General features: G+C 38.5%; 2 protein-coding genes across 9 annotated transcripts in view; both read left to right on the top strand.

Moving 5' to 3' along the window:
- Positions 1-18,720, top strand: part of larp4b (La ribonucleoprotein 4B) — a 32,045-nt gene extending 13,325 nt beyond the window's left edge. Inside the window, exons 3-17 of one of the 3 annotated variants that reach the window (XM_055022337.1) lie at positions 746-896; positions 3,927-4,100; positions 4,843-4,921; positions 8,727-8,863; positions 9,687-9,790; positions 9,945-10,055; positions 10,200-10,253; positions 11,317-11,532; positions 12,422-12,528; positions 12,617-12,880; positions 13,176-13,200; positions 13,286-13,450; positions 14,058-14,236; positions 14,322-14,433; positions 14,809-18,720. In XM_055022337.1, coding sequence (XP_054878312.1) covers positions 746-896; positions 3,927-4,100; positions 4,843-4,921; positions 8,727-8,863; positions 9,687-9,790; positions 9,945-10,055; positions 10,200-10,253; positions 11,317-11,532; positions 12,422-12,528; positions 12,617-12,880; positions 13,176-13,200; positions 13,286-13,450; positions 14,058-14,236; positions 14,322-14,433; positions 14,809-15,138 — 2,208 coding nt within the window. In that variant the 3' untranslated portion in view covers positions 15,139-18,720. Of the gene's footprint in view, positions 1-745; positions 897-3,926; positions 4,101-4,842; positions 4,922-8,325; positions 8,386-8,726; positions 8,864-9,686; positions 9,791-9,944; positions 10,056-10,199; positions 10,254-11,316; positions 11,533-12,421; positions 12,529-12,616; positions 12,881-13,175; positions 13,201-13,285; positions 13,451-14,057; positions 14,237-14,321; positions 14,434-14,808 lie in introns of those variants that run through there. The other 2 variants (XM_055022338.1, XM_055022339.1) reach the window with 2 other exon arrangements.
- Positions 18,721-21,079: 2,359 nt separating this feature from the next.
- Positions 21,080-26,985, top strand: part of LOC129353113 (disco-interacting protein 2 homolog C) — a 127,552-nt gene continuing 121,646 nt past the window's right edge. For all 6 annotated transcript variants that reach the window (XM_055022333.1, XM_055022332.1, XM_055022330.1 and 3 more), the window contains exon 1: positions 21,080-21,336. In XM_055022333.1, the coding sequence (XP_054878308.1) occupies positions 21,258-21,336 (79 nt within the window). In that variant the 5' untranslated portion in view covers positions 21,080-21,257. The remainder of the gene's footprint in view (positions 21,337-26,985) is intronic.

The raw sequence follows: 26,985 nt of genomic DNA, 5'->3' as shown, positions 1-26,985 counted from the left end.
CTCCTTGATCAGTTTTTCTTTCTTTTCTCTGTTGGATTATTTGTCGCTAAACAGTCTTGGAAAAATTGCCCGTGCCGGTGAACGATAAATCACTCCACGATGCCTCCCTTTCTCTGATTTATGTTTTATTCACTATCGGTTGTTGACAGTAAAACCCTGAATCAAGCTGGAATGTATTTAAAATAAGCATTATTGGCAATAGTGTGAAGTGTTTGGGTGCTATATAAATGTCTGTCATGATGTTTGTTTCTTCCTTCATTTGTAGAGAAAATGCGTGAAAGTATTGTGAATGAAGCAGGCCTGAAATAATTGTGATGAATCTATTGTTAAAATAATCATTAACTAATTTAGCTCTCCATTGGTTAATCATTAACTGGAGTATGCTCTAAAACATGCTATTTGCTGAAAGAACAGCATCAGTTAAACTAAAACTGTACAAAAAATATGTACATTTTGCATTTCAGTTAAAAACTCACATTTTCTACCCAGAACTCCTCAAGTGGCAGTTTTAGCTTCATTCAGCTCAAAAAACTTCTATGAAGCACCTTTTACTATCCTGTTAATGATAACGGGAAGCACGTTTGAGTGCCTTTCATCAGTTTTATTGTTAATTTCAGAAATAATCTTCAATGGTCACATTTACATTAAACAGAGTGAGAACTAGTGAAGGCAAACATCTGATCTATGTTGCTTCAGCAGAAATCTTGGCTTCTCTGACCGGACTGTGTTGTTGTTTTCCTCCCAGGAATCAGTCAAGGTTTCAGACCTCAACCCCAATGCGAAAGCATGGGCCAACCACATGTTTAGCCTGGACACCAGCGGGACTGCTGACACCACTGCTGCCCTGCAGCCATGGAAGGAAGGCTGCGATAGTTCGGCCGACCCCGGCCCAGAAGGTCAGTCGCCCGTTTGGGACGCACGCGTGCAGACCACTCCTAATCTTATGATCAACTCTTTCAGCTACCATGATATGGAAGATCAAAACTGACATAATTATAATAAACCATAAATGGATACTTAAGGAAAAGGATGAACAAAATATACATATATGAAGGGAAAAGGGATAGAAAATACCCAAATTCCTGCCAAATAGAATTGAAATATCCTTTATTGTTCCACACTGGGGAAATTCAGTTCACACAAATCATCCAGATGTTGTGTGAACTTTTGGATGTTCACACAACATTCTTTTATCGTCCAGCGAAATATGTTATGTCAGATCTAAATATGATTCCTTTTCAGTTTTTTATGTACTTAACGTGGATGTGTTCTGAACATTAAAAAGTTAACAGACTGTTATCAATGCAGTGCAGACAAACAAATGCGTAATAACAGCAAAGATGTGATTTAAAAATTAGCAAAAAGAGAGTAAATTGTTCAAATACCAGCAGGGATGTTTTGAGTTTGTTATTAGCAGTGATGGTTATAAACACTGGGAGGAAGGACCTGCGTTAACACTCCTTTGTGCTCAAAGGACGCAACAGTCTGTCACTGAAAAACAGACACTGAAAAACTTCACATGTTTTGAAGTGAAATTGGTTGGTTAGGAAATGAAACAAGCTAAACCATTTATGGCAGAGTCTTTAGCTGAGCCCAAACAGGCTAAAATTTCTGATTAGTAAAAAAAAAAAACCTCCTTCATGTTTATTCAAGACTTTTCCTTCAGGCTGATTCCTCAGGGCTATTTTTAGGTTTCAGTTGGAGGCATTTTAAAGGTGTGTCACTGAACACTTGAGGGCAATTCTTTTAATCTCGAAACTCTTGACGTCTCATTTGCATGTGGGTATTAAAGCTACACTATCAGCTCATTCACAATAAGTTAGTTTTACTCCTGTTTGCCGCACGTCACATTTTTTATGAGTGAAACACATCATAAATCATTCATACCCAATTTAATGTGATGCATTAATATGTTCTATCCACTGTTTCCTGAACGTAACTGATTAACGTCCGGCGCAGAAGCAACAAGGATATGGTTCGGAAACCGAAAGCATCGATTAGCGCTGCTCTCACTTTATTTCATGCAAACCAGGATATTTCATGAAAAATTTAATCCAACTGACAGTGTATTGTTATTGTTCATGCATCTTTAAAAAACGTAGAAAGTACAATAATAGCTGTTCGTGAACCTTTATACTGGAGATTTAGTTTCATAAAGGAACTGAAGAGTAAATTTAAAGAACTGAGTCTGAACCAAACGCTGATATCACAGCTTTGCCACCAAAATAAAGCAAGCTGAAGTCATTGTTGCCAATTTGATTAGCTTCTGCATGTTTACTTATTGACGTGTTTTTGGCTCGTTAAAAATCATCCTATTCCAGACATTTAAATAATTTTCTTCAGTTCACAGAATAAAGTTTCTGCATGTTTTTAAGCGTTAATGCTGCACTTTTATGGCCTGTGAAAGCATGAGCAGTGGTTTACCTTTAATGGCTGAACTGCTGCTGCAAAGTAGGTAATTGCAGGTTTATTACCTGTAAAAACCAGTATGTTGTTTGGAAGCACAGTGCATTTACCTCAGCCATTACCTGCCAATCAAATGATGTGGGTGGCACTTTAATACCAGGGTTGATTTTTGTTTGTGAAGGGCTGCTTTTGCTGCTGTGTGGCGGATGACGTTTGAGACGACTTTTGATGTTTTTATGTATTAGAATAGAAAATAAATATGTTTATTGTCAGCAAAGTGACAGCCGAGTACAAACATGGAACCAAGAATAACCTACCATACAGGAAGGGCAAATTGACAGCATTAGAAAATATTGTGCAGTTATTAAAAGTAGCACTTTGAGTCTAAAAAATGTGGAACTGACTAGTATAATTTAAAATTGTAACACCTGATCTTGTATATTTGTGCATAAAAACAACAGATTATTTACGAGAAGTGAAACAGCACTTGTAAGTGGAATGTTGTTTGAAATGAGGAAAAACTGCAAATACAAGCAGGGATTTAAACATTGAGTTTGTTGGGAGTATTGTCAGTATTAGAGTGTGTTTGTGAAACATCTGGAAAATAATAATGTTGAAAATTAAACTACTCAGAACATATGTTTGTTTCAGCAATAATAAAAATCTTTTTTTTCTTTTCTAAATGCTGGTCCTGCATGTCATCTAGACGATTGCCTGTTAGCTTCAGTTTCCAAACCAGATTTCTTATCCCAGATTACCTGCCTTTTAGTCCTTCACTGTTTTATTTGAGAATGAGTTAGAGCTGGACAATGTGGCTGAAAATGTATCACAATATCAGTGTTTCATATTGGTCAGTATCAATGATGAGTGATTAATTTTTTGTTTTTAAATATTTAAAACATTGCCAAACTAGTGGCCTGACATTTTCTATTGCTATTCCACTCTGTTGTTTATTATTTTTTAGCAGTTAACCTTTTGCTGCTGCGCTTGTTACTCAACAGGACTAGGCAACCAAAGAGTTTACAGGTAGAGCAACTGAAGTAATTCCTCTGCCCACATCTCCCAGAATGCTGTGCGGTTCTGGATCGGAGTTCAGTGAAATCATTGAATATTCTATCAGATGTGTTATCCATTGATTGATCACGTCTATTGCCATGTACATTATCGATTTATTGTCCAGCTCTACATTGAGTTTAAAGAACTGTATTAAAGTGAATTCAGTGTATAATTTATAGACTGATTTGATGGTTAATGATAAATATTTTTCAGTATTTCACCTGATCAGAACCAAGCAAGGAAAATCTCCTCTTCATCTCTTAATTTGTTTTTGTTACTCATGTATTATTTGTTCTCATGTTATGTCATTTCTCATCTATTTATTTATTTCTTTAGGCAAAGGATAGACCAATTAGCTTATGTGCCAAAGTGAAGCTGATGGAGCTCAGCTGCAAACAGGCTGGTGGTGAATCGTTAACTTATTGCCTGTGTTGTCAATAATTGCTGCCCTTGTTGATTGCCAGGCTTTGAAGCCAGTGAGGACAAAGCTTACAAGGAGCCTGAGCTAGCTGACCCAGATGAGCCTCCACCAGAACCAGTAATGCTGGCAGAGCCGGCCCCGGTTGCCACCGTCACACTGGAGGGCCCCGAGCCCGCCTACCCAGGGTACCCCGACCCTGGGCAGCCTGGGCACACAGGTGGGCTGGCTAGTGACTGGGCGGTTTGTGGGTTTTCATAGGTTACTTTACGTGGAACCAGTTTGGAGTTAAAACCAGCAGGTGAGCTCCCTGGGAATGTGTGTTTATTATTGTGAGGATTTAAGAGGTAATTATGCAGGGAAACGACCCGGGTTGTTGACGTGGACTCGGCCCGCTTTGCTCTGGCAGATAAATCATGAAGTGATTAGAGGTGAATCACCTGTTCAGCCGTACCTGCAGTAGAGTTTTAATTCTGGGAATGAGATGGCTTCATCCAAGTAGAGCTCATCCTCCAGTGGTTTTCATTTTCTGAGGAGGCAAGTGGCCAATTTAAAAGGTTTAATTCACAGCAGCATTAAAATTTGGTGATCTGCTCCAGCAAGGATCTGCCACCAGACTTTTATCTCTAAGTGCTCTCTGTTTGAAATAAACTCAACAGTAACAGAGCCAAAAATGTTCTGCAGGTCACTTTGGGCGCTGATTGACAACAGATTCAAACTCTAAGCTGACTTAACTGAACTGAAGAAACTGATGTTTGCTTTACGGCTGTATTGGCTTATAAAGGCAGCAGTAGGAAAGATTTTGCCAATTTCCTTTTGCTTATTTTTGCATTAGATATTCATTGTTCTATTTTTCCTCCATTTATCTCACTTTTTGTTCAGTATATTCATTTTGCACCAAGTTTTTAAAAATGTATTTATTATTTCTTGCTATTAAGTTGTCTTTCCTGTCTTCTCAACAGGCAGTGATTCTCCGCCTGATAACAGCCAGGAGGGCTTAAGAGAGAACCTGAAGAAGACCCTGGAGTTCTGCCTCTCCAGGTGAGTCCAACTTCTCCTCCATAAGCTACTTTTAATTCTTGACAGGTTCTATAAACTGGGTTTCTGAGCATCCTTAACTAAGGTCTTGAAGTGTCTTAAATTCATTTAAAAAATTTAAGTTGACTTAAATAAGTTAATCACAGGTCTTAAATATTGTTGTAGCAGGAGAATTCAATCTCATATGATACTATTTAGTTTTCTTTCTTGTTGACCTTTAATGCTATGCAAATCTTTAAGTATGACTTCACTGTGTTCTGTGACTCAAGGTGGTTTTATTTACCTGTAAACAAAACCTGCTAAAATATCCTTTGTAGCTATTTATCTGGCTAGCTATGTTGTAAGATATTAGCTTTATATTGTCCATTATGTGAAAATGTATCGTCAGTTTGCTTACTTCTGTTGCTAAGCCATTCGATGTGAGATTTTTGTTTGTGCATTATGGGGTTTATTGGCTCTGCTTGAAGAGAAGCTGTATGCTGTGTTGACCCACTTAAAAACTGACAGGTGATAATAAAACCCAACAGGAAGATGAGAGACGGTGAGCTCATGTTGTTTCTCTAATGTTACATTTTTTCTACTGTTTATTGGTTAAATGCATCCAGTTAGACCATAACTAGCGTTGGCGCTAGTAAGAGTTTAGTTTGCCTCTTCAACCCCTGGTGAAAGTCATTTTGTCTCTTTGACCAACGTAACTGTTGATGCTTAGATAGCATCAATTTATTGATACCAGAGCTTGTGGTTGAATCAGAAAGAAGCATTGCTAAGCTAACTTTAGCACCAGTTTACCACTGGCCCCCATCTGGTAGAAAAGAAGATGCAATCTTGATGTGTTGGTCAACATCAAGATTGATGCAGGCATGACGTGTGTTCATCAAACCTCTATTCCTCTGAGTCTTCCAGTGCATTGGCAGCCTCTATCAGCAGCTCAGTTGTGTGAAGATATGTTTTGATCAGGTTTAATGCATAATGAATAGGGCGGGAACTTCAATGCTTTCCCGCCACTTGCAAAGCAGGTCCACTTGAGGTTGATTTTTACTTGGAAAAACAATCTGATTGTTTTTCCAATAAATACTGTTTTCATAAAAGGAATTATCTGGTCAGTGAAGCTCTTCAAGCCTAAAGCAGCATCTTAATGCTAAACATGTTGCTGCTAACGTCAGCGTCTGCAGGCCACGTTTCTAAAAAAAAGGTGCCTGAAAAACTGGAAAGCTGAATAGATAGAATAGCGATGTTTGAATATCAGATTAAAACAATAAATATCTTGGTTGTTGAGCTAAAAATATCTTTATGCAATAATTTAGCAACAAAAAACTGTTTTTGAATTGAAAATTTTGATTACTTTGTTGAAGTTTGATTAAATTATGATTAATTGATCAAACACCCTGCTAATAACGCAATTAAAATTGTAATTAATTTAGTTAATGTTCCCAATTAAATACGCTGAATGTCGTTCACCTGTTTTCCTGTTGGAGTTTTGACTCCGGTAGCTGTGGATGATTCATGAACCTCGAGAACAGCAGCTTTTGTGGTCCACAGCGGGAACCCGCTGGTTTCTTTCCTTCTTCTTGTGAAACTCTGTGGATTCGTGTTGCACGACTGCATTCCGACACAGCAGTGTTTTTCCCGTGGTGCTTAACCCTATGGGAGCCTCTGTAGTCTGGGAGATGTAAAGGTTATCAGCTGCTTGTGGCCTCCAGGGAGTACATCTGCTGGCAGCTCACAAAATGTGCTGCCTTGCCAGACGCACGCAGCAACACAAACAGAAACCCAGAAAATAGAAACGGATCTACACCACTGTATGTGTTAGACCGTTTACTTCTACCTCCATTCAAAAACTCCACACTGAAGCTCCAGCAAGATGATTTAAATCAGTGTCACTACAGATTTTTCTGCACATTTGATGGATGATTTAGGATGAATCAAATCAAAATGTTCTCAAGCGTTAAAAGAACTTAAAGTACCATCTGTACTGATTCCATACCTATGCCTGAATAACAGCTAAATATTCTGTCTTGACAGACTTTATCTTGTATCTTTTTTTCTTTGCTTGGCCTGTCTTGATAACAAGTTTCCTGGATGGTAAATTGCCCCAATAATTATTGCAATAAGTGAGAATGTTCAAGTAATATATCGATAATGGCATAATGATGCAAGTTTCCCCTCTCAAAGACCAGTAAACGTTTACTTTGTAAGGAATCAATGGAACTGCAACATATTTTAAATATCCAAAATTAAAACATAACCAAAGCTATAAATATAATGCAATATGAAGTCTCTGTGAACAAAATTTCCCTTCAAAAATATGAATTAGAATGGAAATAATTGAGCTCATTTTAATTTATAATTTGATTGTTTATTGCAAAAATCTTAATCTTTGCATAAATTAGTATTTACACAAATTTAAATCTGAAAATCTCAGATAACCAGATAAAGCTTCTATTTAATAGTTTTACTCCAAGAAGAACAGAAAAGTTATTGTGCATGTTTTAAATTGTAGCTAACAGAACAAATAAAGGTTTGCTACAGAATCAAAGGTTGAAGAAACTTCTTGAAAAACACAGGTTTTGTCTGCGCAGCAGCCGAACGCGAACCAAATCTGCCTTTTTACCCCCCAAATGTACGACACATCCGATTGTCTGAACAAACCAATTCTGATCCAATTCTGATCAAGACAGGCCAAGCAAAGAAAAACAAAAAATCTGATTTATCCCATACGTGCTTCTAATTTATAAACTGGTACAAAAAGCTGCAATTTTTCAACAATTAAACTTTCAAGATCAGACGCCATAACCACTTCAGTTGGTTTCGACAGTTGGTATTAGTTCTCCCTCTAAAGTAAAACATTTGCATACCTGTCACTAGTCTACATTCGCATCACATTACATGTAAATTCCTTCTGGATGTTCAGCTTTGTTGATGGTCAGAGAGAGCTTTCAGCTGCTACGCCATGAGCTATACCAGGATAAGTCCTGCTTTCTCCAAACGTTATGAGTTATTTATTTATTTAGGCCTGAGTCTGGCCCCAAGTGAGGCTGGACTCTGTTTAGGCATCTGGTTGTCATTGTTCCTCTGTGGGCGTCGGGCTTGGTCTGAAAGAAAGGCCCGTTTCAGAGCCTTTAAACGCCTCTGCAGTGCTGCTGCTCACAAGTCAAAACCTCACACATTTGGATTGTTTTCCTCTTTTCTCGTTGCTCTGTACACTTTTATTTATTTGTATACTTTATTTTTATTGTGTTTATGGATGGACAGTTGCATGTTTGGACAGTTATTCCTCCTGGTTCTGGATGCTGTGCAGCTGGAAGGATTTTTGATTTTACTTTCTCACTTTGAGACAGTTGTTGTGGTGCGTAACCACAGCAACAAGGGGCTATGTTTACAACCGGGAGTAACTGATTAGCATTTCAAATCATGGTAACTACTCTGATCGTACAGCCAGACAAAGAGGAGAGGCAAAAGAAAATGAGGTGGATTAGCAGAGCAACCCAACAACTACTGGTGTCATAGAAAAAGGAAATTTTTCTCTGAAATATCCTCTTAGCTGCCTGGAAATTGAGCTGTTAGTATGTCATGACAGTCATGTCATAAAGCAACAGTCTTCAGTCATTTCAGACGTTTCTCCGCATTTTAAGAAAATAAAGTCTTTTATTAACCTCATATTCTGCATTTCTAAGATTCAAAACTCTTGACAGAAACCAAATGTGCGCTGCTTGGTTATCTAATAGTGGGTAATGATTGATGCAGAAACTGAGAATACCTGCATGACTTTCTGATTTGTGTCCTAACCCGTTTCCTCTCTCTCCGTCAGGGAGAACCTGGCCAGTGACATGTACCTCATCTCCCAGATGGACAGCGACCAGTACGTGCCAATCGTGACGGTGGCCAACCTGGACCACGTCAAGAAGCTCAGCACTGACGTGGAGCTGATAGTGGACATTTTACGATGTGAGTAAAGCGCTGTTGTCGCATCGCTCACCTCCATGTTTAACCACCAGCTTTAAAACAAACAGCGTGACGTCAGTCAGCTGCAGCAGCCGCTCAGGAAGTGGTTCACACTGATTTAGCTGGACTGATTATTAAGGTGCACTGGATTTAAACGCAGCCTAATTTGAAGCTACTTGCTTTGTTTTGTTGCTCAATCATGTCCTTCCAACAGCTTGGATTTACATTTTAATTTAAATTGGAGAGCGGTTGCTGCTAAAGAGTTCAAATTAAATAAGATTTATTTTTTTAAAGAAGAAATATATTGTTTTTAAAAAAGTTTATCATGCCGTCTGCCTGTCCATGTTCATTCATGTCTGAGCCAAGATCTGCAAAATCAATCAGATTGAAAACAATTTTTCTATGATTCAGTTTTCTTTTCAATAAATTAGGCATACAATATTTTAATTAAACAAGCCAGACAGATATTTTTAAAGAGAAGAAAATAAATTAAGTGAAAAAAAAAAAACCTCTCTCAGACTTTGACTTTAAATTTAAAAAAAAATAAATTAACTATCAAAATGTTTGGTGCTGGAACTTCGGTCTGGTGCCACTGAAAAATATTTGTTAATCCCACAGAAAAATATTGATGGAGATTTTTTACCAACCAAAAAACTATCAGTTTCAAAATAATTAGGAACATCCTGAGGAAGGTGGAGAACCAGAACATGCAAGTTACTCAGAAAGATTTGAGATTCAAACCAGAGACTTTGTTGCTACAGGCCATTTAGTCCAAAGCAACAAAGAATGTCTGATTGATTTTGAAAACGTCTCCGTCATCCTGCAGCGTTGCCATTGGTCCAGGTGGACGAGAAGGGGGAGAAGGTGCGACCCAATCAGAACCGCTGCATCGTGATCCTCCGAGAGGTTCCAGAGAGCACGCCTGTAGAGGTCAGTGTCGGCGAGATTAAACACAGCCTGAAGGGATTTTTTCATTATTCACACTGATCTCTTTTTGTCTGTTTACAATATTTTCATGATCTTTGTTGTTTTTACTCTGGATCACTGTGTCTTTCTGTTCTGGTTCTCCTCGTTTTTTCTCCAGGAAGTGGAAGCCCTTTTCAAAGGGAACAACTTACCCAAGTTTATCAACTGTGAATTTGCCTACAATGACAACTGGTTCATCACCTTTGAGTCAGAAGCAGATGCACAGCAGGTAACCAGCGTTTCCTCCCCAACCTGAGTCGGGTCGATAAAGTCCTAAGAAAATCTGGGAATACAACCGTCTGTCTATCTGTCTCTCTCTCTAAAAGATCTGGAACTGATTTATTTTTTTATCCCATCATTTTTTTCTCCAAAGGCATATCAGTATCTTCGTGAAGAAGTGAAGACCTTCCAAGGGAAGCCAATTAAGGTATCTAGCCGGCCATTTACAGCCTCTGAGCTGTAAATGGTTGTCGCCTCTGTTTTTCACTCATTACTTTGTTTTTAATTGTGGAAGCAGAATACAATCACTTACTGCCTTTCTGTTGTTTTCTTTTTATTTAAAAGGATGCCTAGATGTCAGTCCTGTTGCATAATTAATTAGTTCTGTTCATTTAGAAATAAACTCATCTCCACTGGGCAGTGAGCTGACTGCCTTCAATAAATCCTTTGATTTAAAAAAGCTGACATGTTTTAGATCTTCATCAACTTTTCATGCAGCATGTTTGCAGCAGAGTAAACATCCATATTTAATAACCAGAGATGCTGTTAGGAGAAATCACTGCAGATAGGAGTGCTTGTACTTCTATTTTCAGTTGATCTAAACACAGATTTTTTAAAAATTTTCTGCACATGCCTTCAGTGGTTTAGGAAATATTATGTCGATTTAAATTTGTCCACATACAGTGGTGTAGAAAAGTTTGTCTCCTTCATTTCCTATTTTTTTGCATGTTTTTTTTTTCCCAATTCAGCGTTTTAGGGCATCAGAACAACTCAAATTTATCAGTCAAGTTATATCAGTTGATTGATATTTAAATTGTTTTAATCTTCTGAAACACTGAACATTGCAAAAATACAGGTATGAGCGTGTTGTTAGACAACAATTATTTAATATGTAAAATTGCTAGTTCCATTGTCAGATTATTTCACTTATAATACGGGAAAATGTCTTGTTATAAGTGAAATAATCTGCCAAAAAATTTGTACTTTTTCATCAATATTATGACTGGGCAGAAAAACTCACTCCATGAATTTTTTGCTTACATTGTTTAGTAAAGAAACATGAAATAGAAACTTCTCTGAAGCTGAATTTTATTATAGTTATAGCTCCACAAAAATCAAACCTGATTCATTCCAATCATCCTTAAATTCAATAAATACAAATATAAATTACCATTCAGATCAATTCAAGATCAAATTCAGCTCAAAATCAACTTTCATTGTGATGACTGATGTTTCTTGTGATCTAAATCTAAGACTTTTCTCCCCGCCAGGCGAGGATAAAGGCGAAGGCAATCGCTATCAACACTTTCATGCCAAAGAACGGTTACCGGCCAGTGGAGGTGAATCCCTACGCTCAGCAGCAGCAGCAGCGCTACACGTCCTACTACATCCCGCCTGTTTACAGTCCGCAGCAGCAGTTCCCCCTCTACAGCCTCATCACGCCGCAGGCCTGGTCCACCACGCACAGCTTCATCGACCCAGCGCTGGTACGCTTCGCAGCACACACTGGGCTTAAAGTGGCTAACTGAAGTAAAATCTGTACCAGGATGATGATTTATTGGGCCAGTCTGGGGGGGAAACCATCATTCCAGACAGAATAATTCAGCTTTTGTGGGTTGATTTGTTTTGAGTAGTGTGAATTCTTTTGCTCAAAAGTTCAGAAATGACTCCATCCAGTTCTGGATTAATAAAATTAATCATAATTTATTGATTACTGAAATAACTCTCAACTACTTTAGTAACCGATTAATCATTAACTTGAGGATACAGACTCAAAAAAGCTAATTGTCAAAGGAGTAATTGAACCTAAACGGCTGAAAACAAAAAAACATTTAAAATAAAATAAAACATTTGACTGTAAAGATTTTCTACCCAGAACTCCTGAAGTGGCAGTTTTAGCTTCACTTGGCTCAAATTTGGTAAAATTTCTCCTATCAAGCACCCTTTTCAACTAATTAATCAGTTAATCCCAAAAATATTCCCTAGATTAACCATGCACTGTATTCACGTTAAATCAAGCTGGAAGAATCTTTTATCTTAAATGGAAAATTATTGTCTTAATTTCTGTTCAGATTATGTTGTTGTTTCAGCAAATGGCGTTTTTTGAGTCTTTAATCTCCAGTTAATGATGGATCAATCACTAAGTTTGTTGGCTGTTATTTCAACAATAAATTAATGGCGACTAATTGTTTCTGCTCTGAGGTGGTTCAATGAAAAAAACTGCAGAATTTGTCAATCTTTTAACCGATTAGTCACCAGAATAATCAGTTAATCATCAGAACAATCGATCAGGCGTGTCCCAGCTAAACGTAGTTTTTAGCTGCAGCTTTAACACACTTCCTGTTCGTGAAGCTGATGACTGAATGAATCTTCCAGGTCACCCCCTTTCACAACAACCAGTTCATCAACGGATTCACCACGTCACACAGCTTCAAACCAGCAACGTCGCCGCTCACCGTCAGACACTTCTCCCCCAGGAACAGGTTGGTCCTTCTCTCTGACGCCCAAAACAAAAACGTTTCCAGCAGCAGAACTGAAATCATCACCTTCCCCCTGATGTCTTCTGCTCAGGAATCACAGCAAACCGCACCTGAGGCCGAGCATCCCCACGGCGGACCGCAGCTCCGGCCTCCTGGACAGCCCCAGCCTCTTCCCCGGCTTCGCCAGCGAGAGGCTGAACGGGGTCCGCAGCAGCCCGCCGGCCCGGCTCCCCTCCGGCCAGCCCAGAACCAGGCTGCCCTCCACCGCCGCCTTCCCCCGCCGCGACGCCGCCGGCACCGGCCGCGTCACCGAGCCGCTAATCCCAGATTATTCCCTCGGAGTCGGCCGGGGAAGGTAAGTTGCTCTGCAGGCCGCTGTGATGTGGGCTTTTTAATTTCAAAGATTAAATCTTCAAAAACTAAAAATTCGATTAACCAATTAAATGTAACTTATCGCTAAGATTTTATTCACTGGCAAAATGTATAAAAAAATTATTAATTACTAAATGGTAATACTTGATTAAGTTTGATAAAAATTGATTAATTGGTCAAATTTGATTAATCGCCCGCCCGGTCAGGTTCTCAGCTGGAATGAAGTTTTGTAAATTCAGACGTTCCCTTTGTTAAAGGAAAACTTTTTCTTCTTCCAGGAAAAAGAGGGATGAAAAGTTTACGGTGAGTGATCCTCCTTCCCGTCGTCCATCAGAACGGTTCTGATGTGGACGTGTCCGGTTCTGAGTTTCTGTCCGTCTCCGTGCAGAGAGCCACGCCCCAGTCGCCGCCGCCTCCCAAGCCCCCGTCTCCCAGCTTCGAGCTCGGCCTGTCCAGCTTCCCGCCGCTCCCGGCCGCCGGGCAGCTGAAGGCGGACGAGGCGTTCGACAGCCGGCTGGCGAGCAGCGTGGTGCTGGGACCCACGAAGGAGCGGGTGAGAACCGGACCTGCTAGCAGGGTTCTGTCGGGTTTTATCCTGATTAACGGAGGATCAGCGGTGGGTCCGCATGCTGCCAAGAACGCCGCCTTTAAAGGATGGAGGCGTTCCTCAGGGTTCACTACTTAAAACACTGGAAAAGTTTGGAATCTGATTTAAGGTTTTTCATTCCTTAATTGTTTTCTCTTCTTCCTTCCTTCCTTGTTTACTCTTTTACTTCCTTCATTCGTTCCCTATTTGCTTCTTTTTTCTTATTACCTTCCTTCTTTCCTCCCATCCATCCTTTTTAAATTTTTTTTAAATTTTTTCTTGTATCCTCTCTTCTTTCCTTCCTGTTTCTAGATATTTAAATCTCGATCTAGAAATAGATTAAGATTGAACTGGAAACTTTAGTTTGGCTTTGGAAAGTTAAATGTGGGAAAATCGAATCTGGAGGTTTTCTTTTGAAAGAAATGTTGTAACCCTGACCCCCTCCTCCAGTTTTTGACCTGAAACACCGTAAACATGGTGAACCGTGGAGTCAGAAGGTTTCTATCGACTGATGCTTTCCAGGAACCGTTCCTTTAACCAGATCTTCTCCTCCTTGTTCTTCTTCTTATTCCAGACTGTGAATCCGGACCCCAGCGGTGGCACTGTTCCCCCAGCCGTTCCCAAAGAGCCTCTCCGGTCCTCCGCCTCCCCTCTGCCTACCAGCTTCCAGCCCTCCCCCTCGACCCCGAACGCCCCCCCGACCTCCACGTCGACCCCCGGCACGCCGCTGAGCCCCGCCCCCTCGGCCTCGCTGTAAGAACCGCAGCAACAAACACAACGGAGACGATTCTGAAGGCCAGACTGTACAACCTCTCAGCCTCCTGTTTCTGTTTTCCAGGGAGGTGAAGGCGGCGGAGGCGAAGACGAAAGAGGCGCCGCCATCGGTGGAGCGCGTTCCCGTCACGATGTCCACCGCCAGCAAATCGGTTCAAGTCAACGGCGCCGCCACGGTCAGTGTGGGCAACACGTTTTAAGTTTCAGATATATTTACCTGATTTTAGTTTATATAAAAAATAAAATCAGGAAATACAAGAATTTTCCACATCAGTTTCTTTCAATGAAAAACTTATAAAACTTTAACATAAACTGCAGGTCTGTCTGGTGAATTTTTTGTTAAAACATGTTTTTCATTCACTGGGTTGAAAATCCAGAAATTTCACTCAAGAATGAAAAAAACAAACATTTTTTCCCAAAAGAAAATGACTGCAGTAAATGTAACCAGTTACTCTCTGTTTTTTTGGTCTTAAATTTAATTCCATGTATCATTAAAAATGTTTTAAAAAGTCTTAAATCTGATTTGTTGAAACTTTTCTTCCGGCCTTCAGGAGCTGAGGAAGCCGTCCTACGCCGAGATCTGCCAGCGAGCGAAGGACGCCCCCACGCCGCTGCATTCAGCCCCCCCAAAGGAAGCCAAGCCAAGCTGCGCTGCCCCCGCAGGCGAGGAGAAGAAGTGCAGCGACGCCTCCTGTGCGCCGTCAGGGGAGCACAAACCCAGAGAGACTTACCACCCGCCCTCCAAAGTCGGGCCCGCCTCCACGGCCCGGCCCCTGAAGGAGGGTCGGAGGCCGGCGGGGCGCTGGGCCTCGCCGCCCCCCCACCCAGGGAAACCCTCCAGCAGAGACGCCCACCACACCCCGCCCAAATCGCCACAGTGAGGCGGGCCCTCCTCTTCCTCCACTAAGCTCCACAGAAGTCTAAAAAAACGAGTCAGGGCTACTCCACTTCTCCCCCAGTATCACCAGTCAGCAACAAGCATAGAGGACGCCTTCTTCTCTGGATCAGGGCTTGCAGACATAAAGCACTTTACTGTGCATGTAGAGCACCGTCTCTTCTTTTTTTCTGCTTCTTTTTTTGGTTTATTTATTTGATTTTTCATTGATTTTTCCCTCGCTTCTCTGCAGCAGTCTGCCATCACGGCGCCGCGGCCCAAACGGACTTCATTCTGGGATTTCATTATCATTAAATTTCCTGACTTATTTACACTAACTTTCATTATTTTTATATGGGCAGTTACAGTTATCTACCACTAGCTATCACCCTCTTTTTTCTTTTTGCCTGGCCTGTAACGGCAGCAAACTGTCCCTGATTTATACTTTTCTGCTGGAAAAAACTGGGAGAAATCTGTCGAAAATCCATTGGTTTCGATCCGAGATGTCGGAAAACCACCTGGGAAAACTGTAACACTAGCTATCATTCAGGTGTTTGCAATTAATCAGAATATTCGGAAGACGGTGCTAGATTCCTGGAGTCAGTCACTGCGAGTTTTCTCAGTTTACGTCTACAGATATTTAACTAACACAAGAGAAGTAGGAGGGAATTTGGTCTCCATAGTTTTCCGGACGGCATTCCCAGCATTCAGTTGTTTTGACGACTTCTTAAGGATTATTCGTTTTTTCCCCTTGAGGTGGTTGTTGCTCGTGAAGCGCTGGTTAGCGGATGGTGAATCCAGAATGTACAAAAAGCTAGAATGGGCCTGGAATATTTTCCGGGAAGCGGAAGAGATTTGTGTTTGCTTGCATGTTGAAGAGGCAGAAGCAGGTCGGTTCGGTTTCGGGTCGGTTTCTCCTGGTTTCGATTCGCTTAAAATGGGAAGACTTAAATATCAACTTAAGCACACACGGTTTGAGGGTTTTTTTCTGGCTTCTTCTCTCCGGTTTTCTGCAAAAAGGAGCTGAAGTTTAAGCACAGAGAGGGAATGTTTGTGATTTTCAGACACTGTAGCAGCCACTGTGGCAAAATCTTTAAAAAATTCAAATTTTCATGAGAAAATTCCTATTTTTGTCGTTGCGTTACCGTCCAGAAATGAGAACCGCGTCTCGATCAAGTCTTCCTCCAACACAAAATCCCACTAAAGGAAAACCGGAGCCCGTTTGGAAAAGGGAAAAGCTTCTTTTTCATTAGTTTTTATGCTGCTTTTCATTTGGATACCTACTTTATTTTTTCTTCTGTTTTTGTTTTGAAGGACTGAGATGCACTCGGATGGATTGATTCCTTTTTTTCCTTATTGGTGGGAAATGATGAAAAAGTTTCCATATCCAGTTATTTATAAAGCAGAGCTGTTTTCTTTTTAAGTGAGAAGATTTGGGGAATGAAAATCCATGTTGAAGACTCTGTACACATAAAACGTTTGAAAAAAAAAATCCATCCAGTGTTTGAAAAACTTGAATTTTATTTAAACTTGAAAAATAACTTTGCCTTAACTTTTCTACAAGACGAGCATCGAGTTTTTATTTCTCCTCAAGAGGGAAAAAAAAAAATCCCCCCCGGATGTTAACGAGCTTAACGAAGCGACGCTGTGGAAAATATTTAGTCTTTAGACAGAAAATCTGGCAGCGTTTACTTTTCTTTTCACTGATTTCTGTAAAAAATTGTACGAAAGACAAAAGTTTTTGTTCTTACTTTAGTTCCAGGTTGTTTCTGTTTGTTTGGTTTCTTTTTGGGGGGGAAACGTTCTAAACCTTGTAAAAATGCAACTAGTCCAAACTGTATTAAAATGTGCACTTTGAAGTATGTGCTTTGCTTGTACAGTTGTAAATACTCAGAAAACTATAAGAGGTACCTTAAAATGATTATAAAAATATATTGATCCTTGTTAACTATAATGTCGCTGGATGTAGGATATATATAAAAAAAAAAAACGCAAAACAAACAAAAGTGTTGTTGTGCTTTTGGAAAATAATTCTTTTTTTTAAATGATTAGTTTGCAGAGTTTGATTTCTGCTGAAATGTTTTGTTTTTCGTTGGTTTTTGTCGTCTGGCATTCCATCTTTGTTGTCACCTTCGCCCTCCTCCTCCTCTCAGGCCGGCTTCTCTTTCACTGCATTCACATTCAAATTTTGGCCACTTTTAACAAAAAAAAAGATCTCCAACAAAAAAAAGCACTACATATTTATTATATTTTTACACATCAACTGGAGCCACTAATGCTGAATCTGTCTAATCCAATATAATTAGATTTAATTTAGAAGAAAAAAGCATTATGGTATCTGAACACTAAGACAACAAACTGCTTTTTTATGTATTAATAGGTTTGCCATCCTTATAGAATGAGTTTTAGGTGCAGAAATGATCTGAAATAGACAATTAGCTTGGAAATAAGAAAAAAATGTGTTGGAAAAGATGGATAATAATCATTTAATTGTTTAAAACGGTAAGATGCAGTTTTTGCTGATTGATGAATAAATTAAAGCATTAGCAGAGTTGATTCATCTGGATCTGATGGAAGTCTTTTTTTCCCCATATTTTCACATCCTGAAATTTTCCTGGTCTCTGTGTCGGGAACGTTACGGAAAAACAGAAACTTTGAATCTGGTGAAAGAGAAACCCAACTCTTGGCTTTTAAAGAGTGATGCTTGATTCCCCAATCAAAATTTGTTGTTTTTTACACCATCTGTTTGTACAGCAGGTGGCGCTACAGAGTCGATTCAGAAGTTCTTGGGTTCTGATTTGCTGAAGGATAAAAACTTTCGCAACACAGAGAGAAACATCCAACTTTTTGTGTGTTTTCTGGAGTTTTTCCTCTTCTTTCTCGTTCTCCTGATAAATGTACAAAAAGATTTAATTTTCAGGCTTCAAGGCTCAACTGGAATCACTGATTAGTTGTGTGTTTTTGGGTTTTTTTCTTCACCGGTGCCATCACACAGGCCTGCTGTTCATTTCCTGACTGAGCTGAAAACGTCTCACGATGATTATGTTGACGAGCCGAGGAGCGTCTGGTTGCATGTTTCAGAGAACAAAACCAGAGGAATACAGACTGATGAGGAAAAAAGAACTCTGGACCTGGATGAAAAAAAAAAAGCTTCATATCGATCTTGTCATCTCGGTTCTCACGGTGCCATTCTTCGGTTGGTTTCTCTCTCGCTCTCTGGTTGCATATCTGACTTTATCAAAGACGCGACAAAGAGAACGACGATGACGGACTGCTTAATCGGCTCACTGTGGTATAACTCATTAACTCTTCCTGAGCTAACAGCTGTGGACAATCGGGGGCTCGGGACTGTTAACCCAGCGGGTCAAAGGTCACAGCAAAGAGGGCTTCTTTCTTTTAGTTCTATTTTTAATTTCTGGGGTTTGTGTTTGTGTTTGTTTTGTTTTTTTTGTTCCATTGAGACTGGAATCAAGCGTACATGTCGGCTCTAGATAATTTAAGTTACTCTTGTGTCATGATGTAAAACTGTCTAATTTGGAGAAAAAAAATGTAGCTTACTGAAAAATAAAGATTTAGGCACTGTTGAAGAGCCAATGTCGTCATCGTCTTCTCTGCAGAATCTGTTTTCTTGACGATATTGCCTTTAAAAACAGTTTGAAAAATCTGATTTGCTCTGAAAATAAGAAGTCGCATAACAAGTAGTAAGGTGCAAGGGGAAAAAAAATCACAATTTGAAATTTTTTAATAAATAAAAACCTGAAAATTGAGGCTTGCATTTGTATTTAATCCCATTGGATGAAATGATTTGGAGTAAATGTCTGAAATTTGCTTCCGTTCTTTAAAAAAAGAATTGAGATTAAATGGAGGGTTAATTTTGAAGTCTGGACTTTGACTAGGCTATTCTAACACAAAGATGCTTTGAGCTAAATGTCAATCAATATAGTTTCCTATTTTTTGTTTGAAAGATGTGAGGTTTGCCTAATTTAAATGAAAGCATCCAGTTTTCAAAGTTGTTAAGATAGAAAAATAGAAAATTCTGAGTAACATCAGTTTGTAACAAAAAGAGAAGATTTTATCTTTTTAATCATGTCAAGTAGAATAAAAAATGTCACTATTCACTCTGAACTCAGATTATTGTAAATGTCTCCCCTGTCCTCGACTCCCTCAGAATTTGGGGATTTTTAGTTCAAGTGACAATTTATCAATTTAATGAGAATAATGTAAAAATAATAATAATAATAATGGAAAAATTAAATGCACTGATCTTGAATTAGAAAAACGCCACTTTACTGCATTAAGTCTTTATATTGCTCTGACTTATCTAAGAAAATTAATCGGTTTGGTGTGAAATACCCCGAGTCGCCACCAGATGGCAGCAGCCTCTCAGAACAGATTTACTTTATTCCGCTTTTAAATGATCTTTAAATCAAGTCAACACTAAATTAAGGAATAAACAACAAAACAGCAAATAAACAACAATAAAAATTATATATTTTGGTTACAGCACCAAAAACAGTGTTTACTCAACAGTTTTGTCACATTTACTGTTCATTTATAAATTTTCTTTGTTAAAGCAGTGGTAAAATTCATAATAATTAATTGAATAAATGACCAAGTGTTATAAATTAGCTTATCTTAGCTTAGCATTTTTGCAGAACCAGGTCAAATAGTTACATCTTTCATGGTTCCCACTTGAAATAGTAACATGTTTATTTTCTCTTCAACAACCACAATGTTTGTTTCTGTTTTTAGTTTTTCTGTTTATTCATAAACATCCAACAACTGGAAAACAACTAGGATAAAACATCAGCCTGTATTATTTTTAGGTATTTTGGGAATACCTAACATACTGGTTTCTAGTATGTGATAAATAAATAAATGTGGCAGAATTCAGTCGACATGTTAATTTGTTCCATGTATCCATGTTCTTTATGTACAGACATACAGTCTGAAGATCATTAAATGTCATGGGTAGTGTGGCCATTATCTTATGAATAATAACATTTAGAACATTTGTATTTTCGTTGATAAAAACTGTGAACAGTTTGAAACCGTGAAAAAAGAAAAGTTGACATCTGGCGCCCCCTGGTGGCTCATTTTCCGCTCCATTTGTCGGGTGTATTTTTATCCACATCATTTTTATTGGAAACACAAAAACACACTAAACATATTGTCCCCTTAAACTGGGAAAACAAAGACACCACATCTAATAATTCTGTTCTTAGTCTCTAGTCCTTGAAATTATACTTGCAAATAACACAAAGTTAGGAATAATTTACAAAAAACTAAACAGGAAATGCAATCTGATTTCAATCTCAAATTAAAAGCACAAGGAGCGGATTTATTTATTTTACTATTATTGTTACTCTTATTGTTGTTTCATCATTTAGTCTTTTATATCATCGGATAAGGAAGGCCATTGCAAAAATAAAGTATTTGTTAGCAATAAAAACATCAATATGTCAAGCAAATTTCATTTATTCATAATAATAATAATAATAATAATAATAATAATAATAATAATAACAATAATTATTATTATAAAAATTATAATATTTATAACAATAAAACAATAAAATAATAATAATAACAATAATAATAATTATTATTATTATAATGAATAAATTATTTTATTCATTATTTTTACTTATTTTATTTAATGCAATATATCTTGCAAAACATTTTTACATTTGCCAATAGTTGACAAAAGGATTAATTTAACAGTTTTAAAAAAATGCTTTAATGATGTTTGTAATGTTTTATCCAGACACAAAAATAAAGCTGGTGATGTAATGACGTGAATTAAACTTTGCAATCACACTGCTGTCCTTGCGTAAACTTTATTCGGGATTTATCAGAAGAGCTACAGGTGTCTGACTGCTGCCGCTCTTATTGTGAAAGCCAGCTCACCGGAAGTCTCTTCAGCCTTGCGCTAGCTTGGCGCTTGTTTTGCGGAGTCTCCGCTGCCGCACACGGAGCCACACGCTCAACGCGGACTCGGACCGACTTTGGATTTCTGCTTCTTTTTTTCCCGGGGAGTTATTCGGAGGAAAGAAAATCCTGGAGCGACAAAACAAGGAGTAAAGAGCCGGAAAACAGAGCTGAAAGTCGGCTTGTGTCGGAGGAATGGCGGACCGGGACCCGGTGCCGCTTCCTGCGGAGGTTCGGGCCAAACTGGCCGAGCTGGAGCTGGAGTTATCCGAGGGTGAGTAGGGGGATTCCCCCGCGGAGCTCGGTTCTGGTTCTGGTTCTGCTGTTTTGACGGGATGACAGCTCAGAGGGTTTTTCTGCTGTGGGTTGGAAAAGTCAGAAGTTGAAGTCCGGCTTGATGAAAACACACATGGCGCTGATTGATGGAGGGATGCAGAGGATGTGCTGGAGAAGCTGTTTGCAAAAATAACATTTATTGCTGATTTAATATTTATTAAATCAGTGACTAATGAGTGTTTTGGAATATGAATTAAAACCCCAACTTTTTAATTCACGCTTTCTGCTTGTTTTGGAGAAATAATCAGCTGATCTAAAATAGCAGTGGGAAAACTTTTTAAAACAATTAAAAAAAAATAAAACCACCAAAAATGTTGCAACTTAAAAAAAAAATCTCAACAATAAATTCGTTCAACTTTTGATATTTCACTTCCGCTAATTTACGTATTGGCTAAATATTTAACTTGCACCTAAATATTTAGTTATCAATACTTATTGTTAATGTTTCAGTTGGCAATTAAATGCTTGAAACTAGATATTTAGTTTAACCTGATATTTATTTTGAAAGTTAAATAATTAAACATTTTGCCTGCAAAGTTAAATATTTAACTCCATAACCAAGCTAAACAGTTAGCTAGTTAGCTTTGTTACCTTCCTAACTAAAGCTAAATATTTATCTCAGACTTAAATATTTTATTTAGAAACTAAATATTTAGCTTATTTAGCTTCCTAGTACTTATTTAGCTTGACTAAATGTACAGTTTGTAAACTAAACATTTAGCTTGTGAATTAGCTAATTTGTTTGGAACTCTGACATTTATGAAAGTTTGCATAACATTGTAAAAATATGACTTTGGAAAATGAACATTTGCATTTTTTGTCTCTGGCAAAATATTAGTATTACGTTTTCACTGTGTGACTTTACAAACGGGATCCTATAGTTTTAATTCAGACATTTAAAGCAGATTTGGCTCCATTTCCATTACAAATGCATGCAAAACTTTGTCAATAATGTTGAAAAAACAAAATTGAGCAATCTTATGTAATGCTTTCCATTAAATAAGAAAAGCAATTAAAATCACATGTGAAAAAGCTTGTTGATGTGATAAATCATTTTTTTAAAATCTTCCTCCAAACTACTTCCTGTCCTTTTCTTCTTTGTGGTTTCTGACAGTGACAACATCCTGGTTGTTGATCACGTGACTCATGTGATACTAAAATATTTTTAGCAAAATGCACCAAAACTTTTTTTAGTGAAAAATATTTTTTTTGTTTTCTTTTAGTTGGTGTTCATTCATTTACAAAATGTCAAATTGCATATTGTTGTGGAACAACACCTGGAACACTGTAGTAAGTAGATATTAATTTAAAAGTTCTCATTTTGACAAGGTTTATTTGATTTGGTCTTGAATTGTAGTGGCCCTCAAATGGCCCCAGCGCCTCACTTTGAACATCAGTCATGTAAAACATCCAGAAAATTTTTTTCCACACCTAAAATTTGGATTTGAATGGGGAAAAAAAGGAGCAAAGCAATGATTAGTCACACACACCCTGCAGCCAGGTGGTTTTCCTAAACGAGGAATCTGTTTTTTATCATCCAGTTTACAGACTCAGGTTGGTTTTCTAGATGCAAAGATGCAGTCTGGGTATTGATTTTCTCATTAGCTCTCCCTCCTCCCTGCTTGTTTCTTTTATTTTTTCCCAGATTGATATGTCGCTCTGCTGCAGCCTTTCTCTGTATGTCAGTGTCATATTTCAGCTGTTTTCCCTCCTGGAGGGACTCAGCCTTGTAAGGAGAAAACCAGAGGAAGGGGAAGTGTGTGTGTGCATGTGTGTGTATGTTTTTTTTAAACAGCTGAAATGCAGGGGAGTTAAAAAAAAGGTGACACACTTTCATGTGAAATTTCTCTTTATGTAAACAAGAGAAATGGGGTCAGATGCCCCGTTGTATTATTTACATGCTTAGCTGACGAATGCAAAGCTTTGACCCAATTTTGCAACCCCCCTCTGAAGCCCCTCGTCGCAGGATTCCTGCACTGCCTCAGAGACAGAAGAGGCCTTTGAGCAAGGCATTACACCCTGGTGGCTCTGGAGGAGCTGCAGAGAGCGATAGGGCTTAAAAATGATATCAGATCCAATTTTAATCTATTGTTTTCTTGCTTATTTAAAAAAATAAAAATAAATTGAGAACAAATATTCTTGGCGTCTGTTTAAATCATCCCTTCTGTGAATTGTGTGATGGAGTAATTATGAGAAAGAAGTCATAATATTGGCAGAATTAAGATGCAATTTTAGCAGAAAACTGAGGAAAAAAAGACATTTAATTGCATTAACTTCTACAAAGTCAGCTGAGGAAGGTGAATTTCTAACTAGTTAGAAATGAGACTAAAATCTAATTTTCTGTAAAGTTTTATTGAAATAAATAACAAATAAAGTCAATTAATAAGTATTGTAAACAACATTGGCCTTCAAAAGAAGTTCTGGTTGAGATGAAACTGAAGAAGTTCATCATCCAGTTTTTGCTAGAAAGAGAAAAATGATAAATCATACAAATAGTAATTATTAATTTATCACGTTATTAATTGGTTTGGGTCGGGCTTTTGGTCTGTTCTGGTGTTTGTTTGTTTTTTTGATTGGTGGGATTTGGGTGCAGCCTGACCTTTGGATGGAAACAGATAAGATGAAAGCTTTTATTCACCTTATCTGTGAATGTGAATCAGGATTTTTATGGCCGTCTGTGACTCATAAACAGAAAGCAGGACTGATGACTGATGTATCTGACTGTCGATCTGTGTAGATTTGATTCTATTAGCTTTAAACACCAAACATGGTCAGATTATTTACCAAAAATGTAACTTTTTAACGATGTTCGGTTAAACCTGGAAACTGTAGCAGGCTGTTATTCTCTAATATTTGATTTAAATTGTTTTACCTTCCAGTAAAGCTGCCATTAGTCTCCAACATAACCATCGGCGTCAGCTAAAGCAATCAACTTCCAAAAACATTGACATTTTCAATTGGTACATGATTTTTATAGATTATTTTGTTAAACTTTTCAATAAAATATTGTGCTGCTATTTGGTGTGTGCCCACTCTGCTGTCTGCAGGGACAGGTGCATGTGTCTGTGGGTGTGTACCCCACGTCATGTGTGGACAAAGCTGTCAATTTACTGTCAATGAAGCATACAAGGTTCCGAACACTCGACCTGGAGGCACGCCAAGTTGAGTCAGGAAACTATCTAAAATATGGAAGCACTTATTTATGATTGAATCCATTATGGATGCATTGATCCACTTTTTTTGCTACCGATATCTGAGATACCGGTAGCAAAAATTCTGATCCGATGCCGAAAAAACAGTGCTGAATTGACTTAAAATGTTTCTAAATCACAAACAGCTTGCATAGCTTCACAGGGTTGGGCAGACATTTAAAAACAACTTTTAATTTGTTCAGTCAGTGGAAAGTGATTAATAAACTGACAAAAAAATAGGTTGAGTAGTTTGCTCAAACATGCAAAGATAAACAGCTACAAACACTCGATCAAGGAAAATCAAAAACTTGTATGCGATCTTACCAACTTTTGCTGAAAAGTTACTTGTTTGTTTTGACTTATTTCATGTGTACTGATAAATCTGCACTAGAAACTGAACCAAAAATACTTTGGTTTTTTGCAGTGTAGATTTAGACTGACGAGATGTGCCCTTATTGTCACAAATACCTAATCTGTATATATATATATATATATATCTATATATATATATATATATATATATATTTCAGAACTGGGACTGATACAAATATTAAGACCTGATCAGTTCATCTCTATGAACCCAAAATGATTTCTCTGTATTGGGAGTTTGAAGATTAATGAACTGAAATCAATCAAACAATCGGTTGTTTTTGAAACGTTTTTTCCCAGCATCGTTCTTGCTGCTCTTGTCACTTTTGCGGCTGAAGCGTCTCCTCTTGAATCACGCCGCCTCACCTGCAGGACCACCGTTGCCATAGCGATGTCATTTCCTGTCCTCCACCCTGGCCGAGCGAGAAGCTCGTTTGCAGACCATAAATTCATATTTGCTCCTTCTTTCTTTTTTCTTTTTTTTGACGGCTCGCCAGCAGTTTTCCCCTCCAGGTTATCTGCTCCAACGTTTCCCACTGAAACCAGCTTTATTTGGATGGCCGGGAAAAACGCTCAGAAACTTTAGGGAGTTTTTTCTTCCTCTAATATGAACAGCAGGAGCAAAACAAAGCTAAATTTAATGCTAGCATGAGCTAGCATCCCTCGTCCTCTTGTTGTTGCTGGTGTCCACATGCTCGTCATCGGCTGTCAGCCGTCTCCTCCGGCCGGGTGGCTTCTCGCATTAATATTCATCGGCCCGCGCTGTCAACCTGCCGGCGCAACAAATCTGAGGGCTGGAAATGTCAGCGGGCCGAGGAGACGTACGTTTCAGGCCGAAGACAGGTTGACGTCTCCTTAGGAAGTGGCCCGGATGTGAAGGGAAAGGGGAATCAATGGCAGATTCACCAATTAGTACTTTAACCTGAAGAAAAACCCAGTTTACTTTACCTGTCTGCCATTTTAGCAAGTCAACATTTCAGCAGCTTCACATGCAGAAAGGTCTTAATTTGCTAATAAATCACCATGATTACCAGCTGGTGTGGGACATGTTTAGTTAGGACTGATATGTTTACTTTTTTTCAGATATGGCGCTGTCAGACGTCTTTTGGTTCCTTTCAGATGCAGCTTTAAAGGGATTCACGACTAGCTGAACATAAACATCTTGTAGTCTTTCTTTTAGCCCAAAAGTTGTGCTTTGACATATGTAAAAACCCAGGATTACTCAAAACATTTGACATCTTTACTATATTTTTCACCTGTGCAATGCATTCTGGGCCAGCGATGCGGGTAGCTTCAGTCCACAAAATGTCAGGATTGACGAAAAGTTTTAACGATCTGTTATAGGTAGATATCTATTGAACCAAAAAAGAAAGACTGTTCTAGCTAGAGCTAACACCATGAACAAGAGCTAATGCCATTAGCTATAGCTAAAAGTATTAAGAGGAGCCAACACATGTAGCAGAAGCTAACACATTTAGCAGAAGCTAACACATTTAGCAGAAGCTAACACATTTAGCAGAAGCTAATACATTTAGCAGAAGCTAATACATTTAGCAGGAGCTAACACATTTAGCAGAAGCTAACACATTTAGCAGAAGCTAACACATTTAGCAGGAGCTAACACATTTAGCAGAAGCTAACACATTTAGCAGGAGCTAACACATTTAGCAGGAGCTAACACATTTAGCAGAAGCTAACACATTTAGCAGGAGCTAACACATTTAGCAGGAGCTAACACATTTAGCAGAAGCTAACACATTTAGCAGGAGCTAACACATTTAGCAAAAGCTAACACATTTAGCAGAAGCTAATACATTTAGCAGGAGCTAATACATTTAGCAGGAGCTAACACATTTAGCAGGAGCTAACACATTTAGCAGGAGCTAACACATTTAGCAGAAGCTAACACATTTACCAGGAGCTAACACATTTAGCAGAAGCTAACACATTTAGCAGGAGAACGGTTATGCAACCAGTTTGGAAGAATTGCAGATATTGAAAACAAAAAACTGATAGATCATTATTGA

Source organism: Poeciliopsis prolifica, unplaced genomic scaffold, assembly GCF_027474105.1.
Source record: "Poeciliopsis prolifica strain line A6 unplaced genomic scaffold, Auburn_PproV2 SCAFFOLD084, whole genome shotgun sequence".
Lineage (NCBI taxonomy): Eukaryota > Metazoa > Chordata > Actinopteri > Cyprinodontiformes > Poeciliidae > Poeciliopsis > Poeciliopsis prolifica.
Note: the sequence above shows the minus strand (reverse complement) of the source record. Positions and strands in the feature narration are given on the sequence as shown.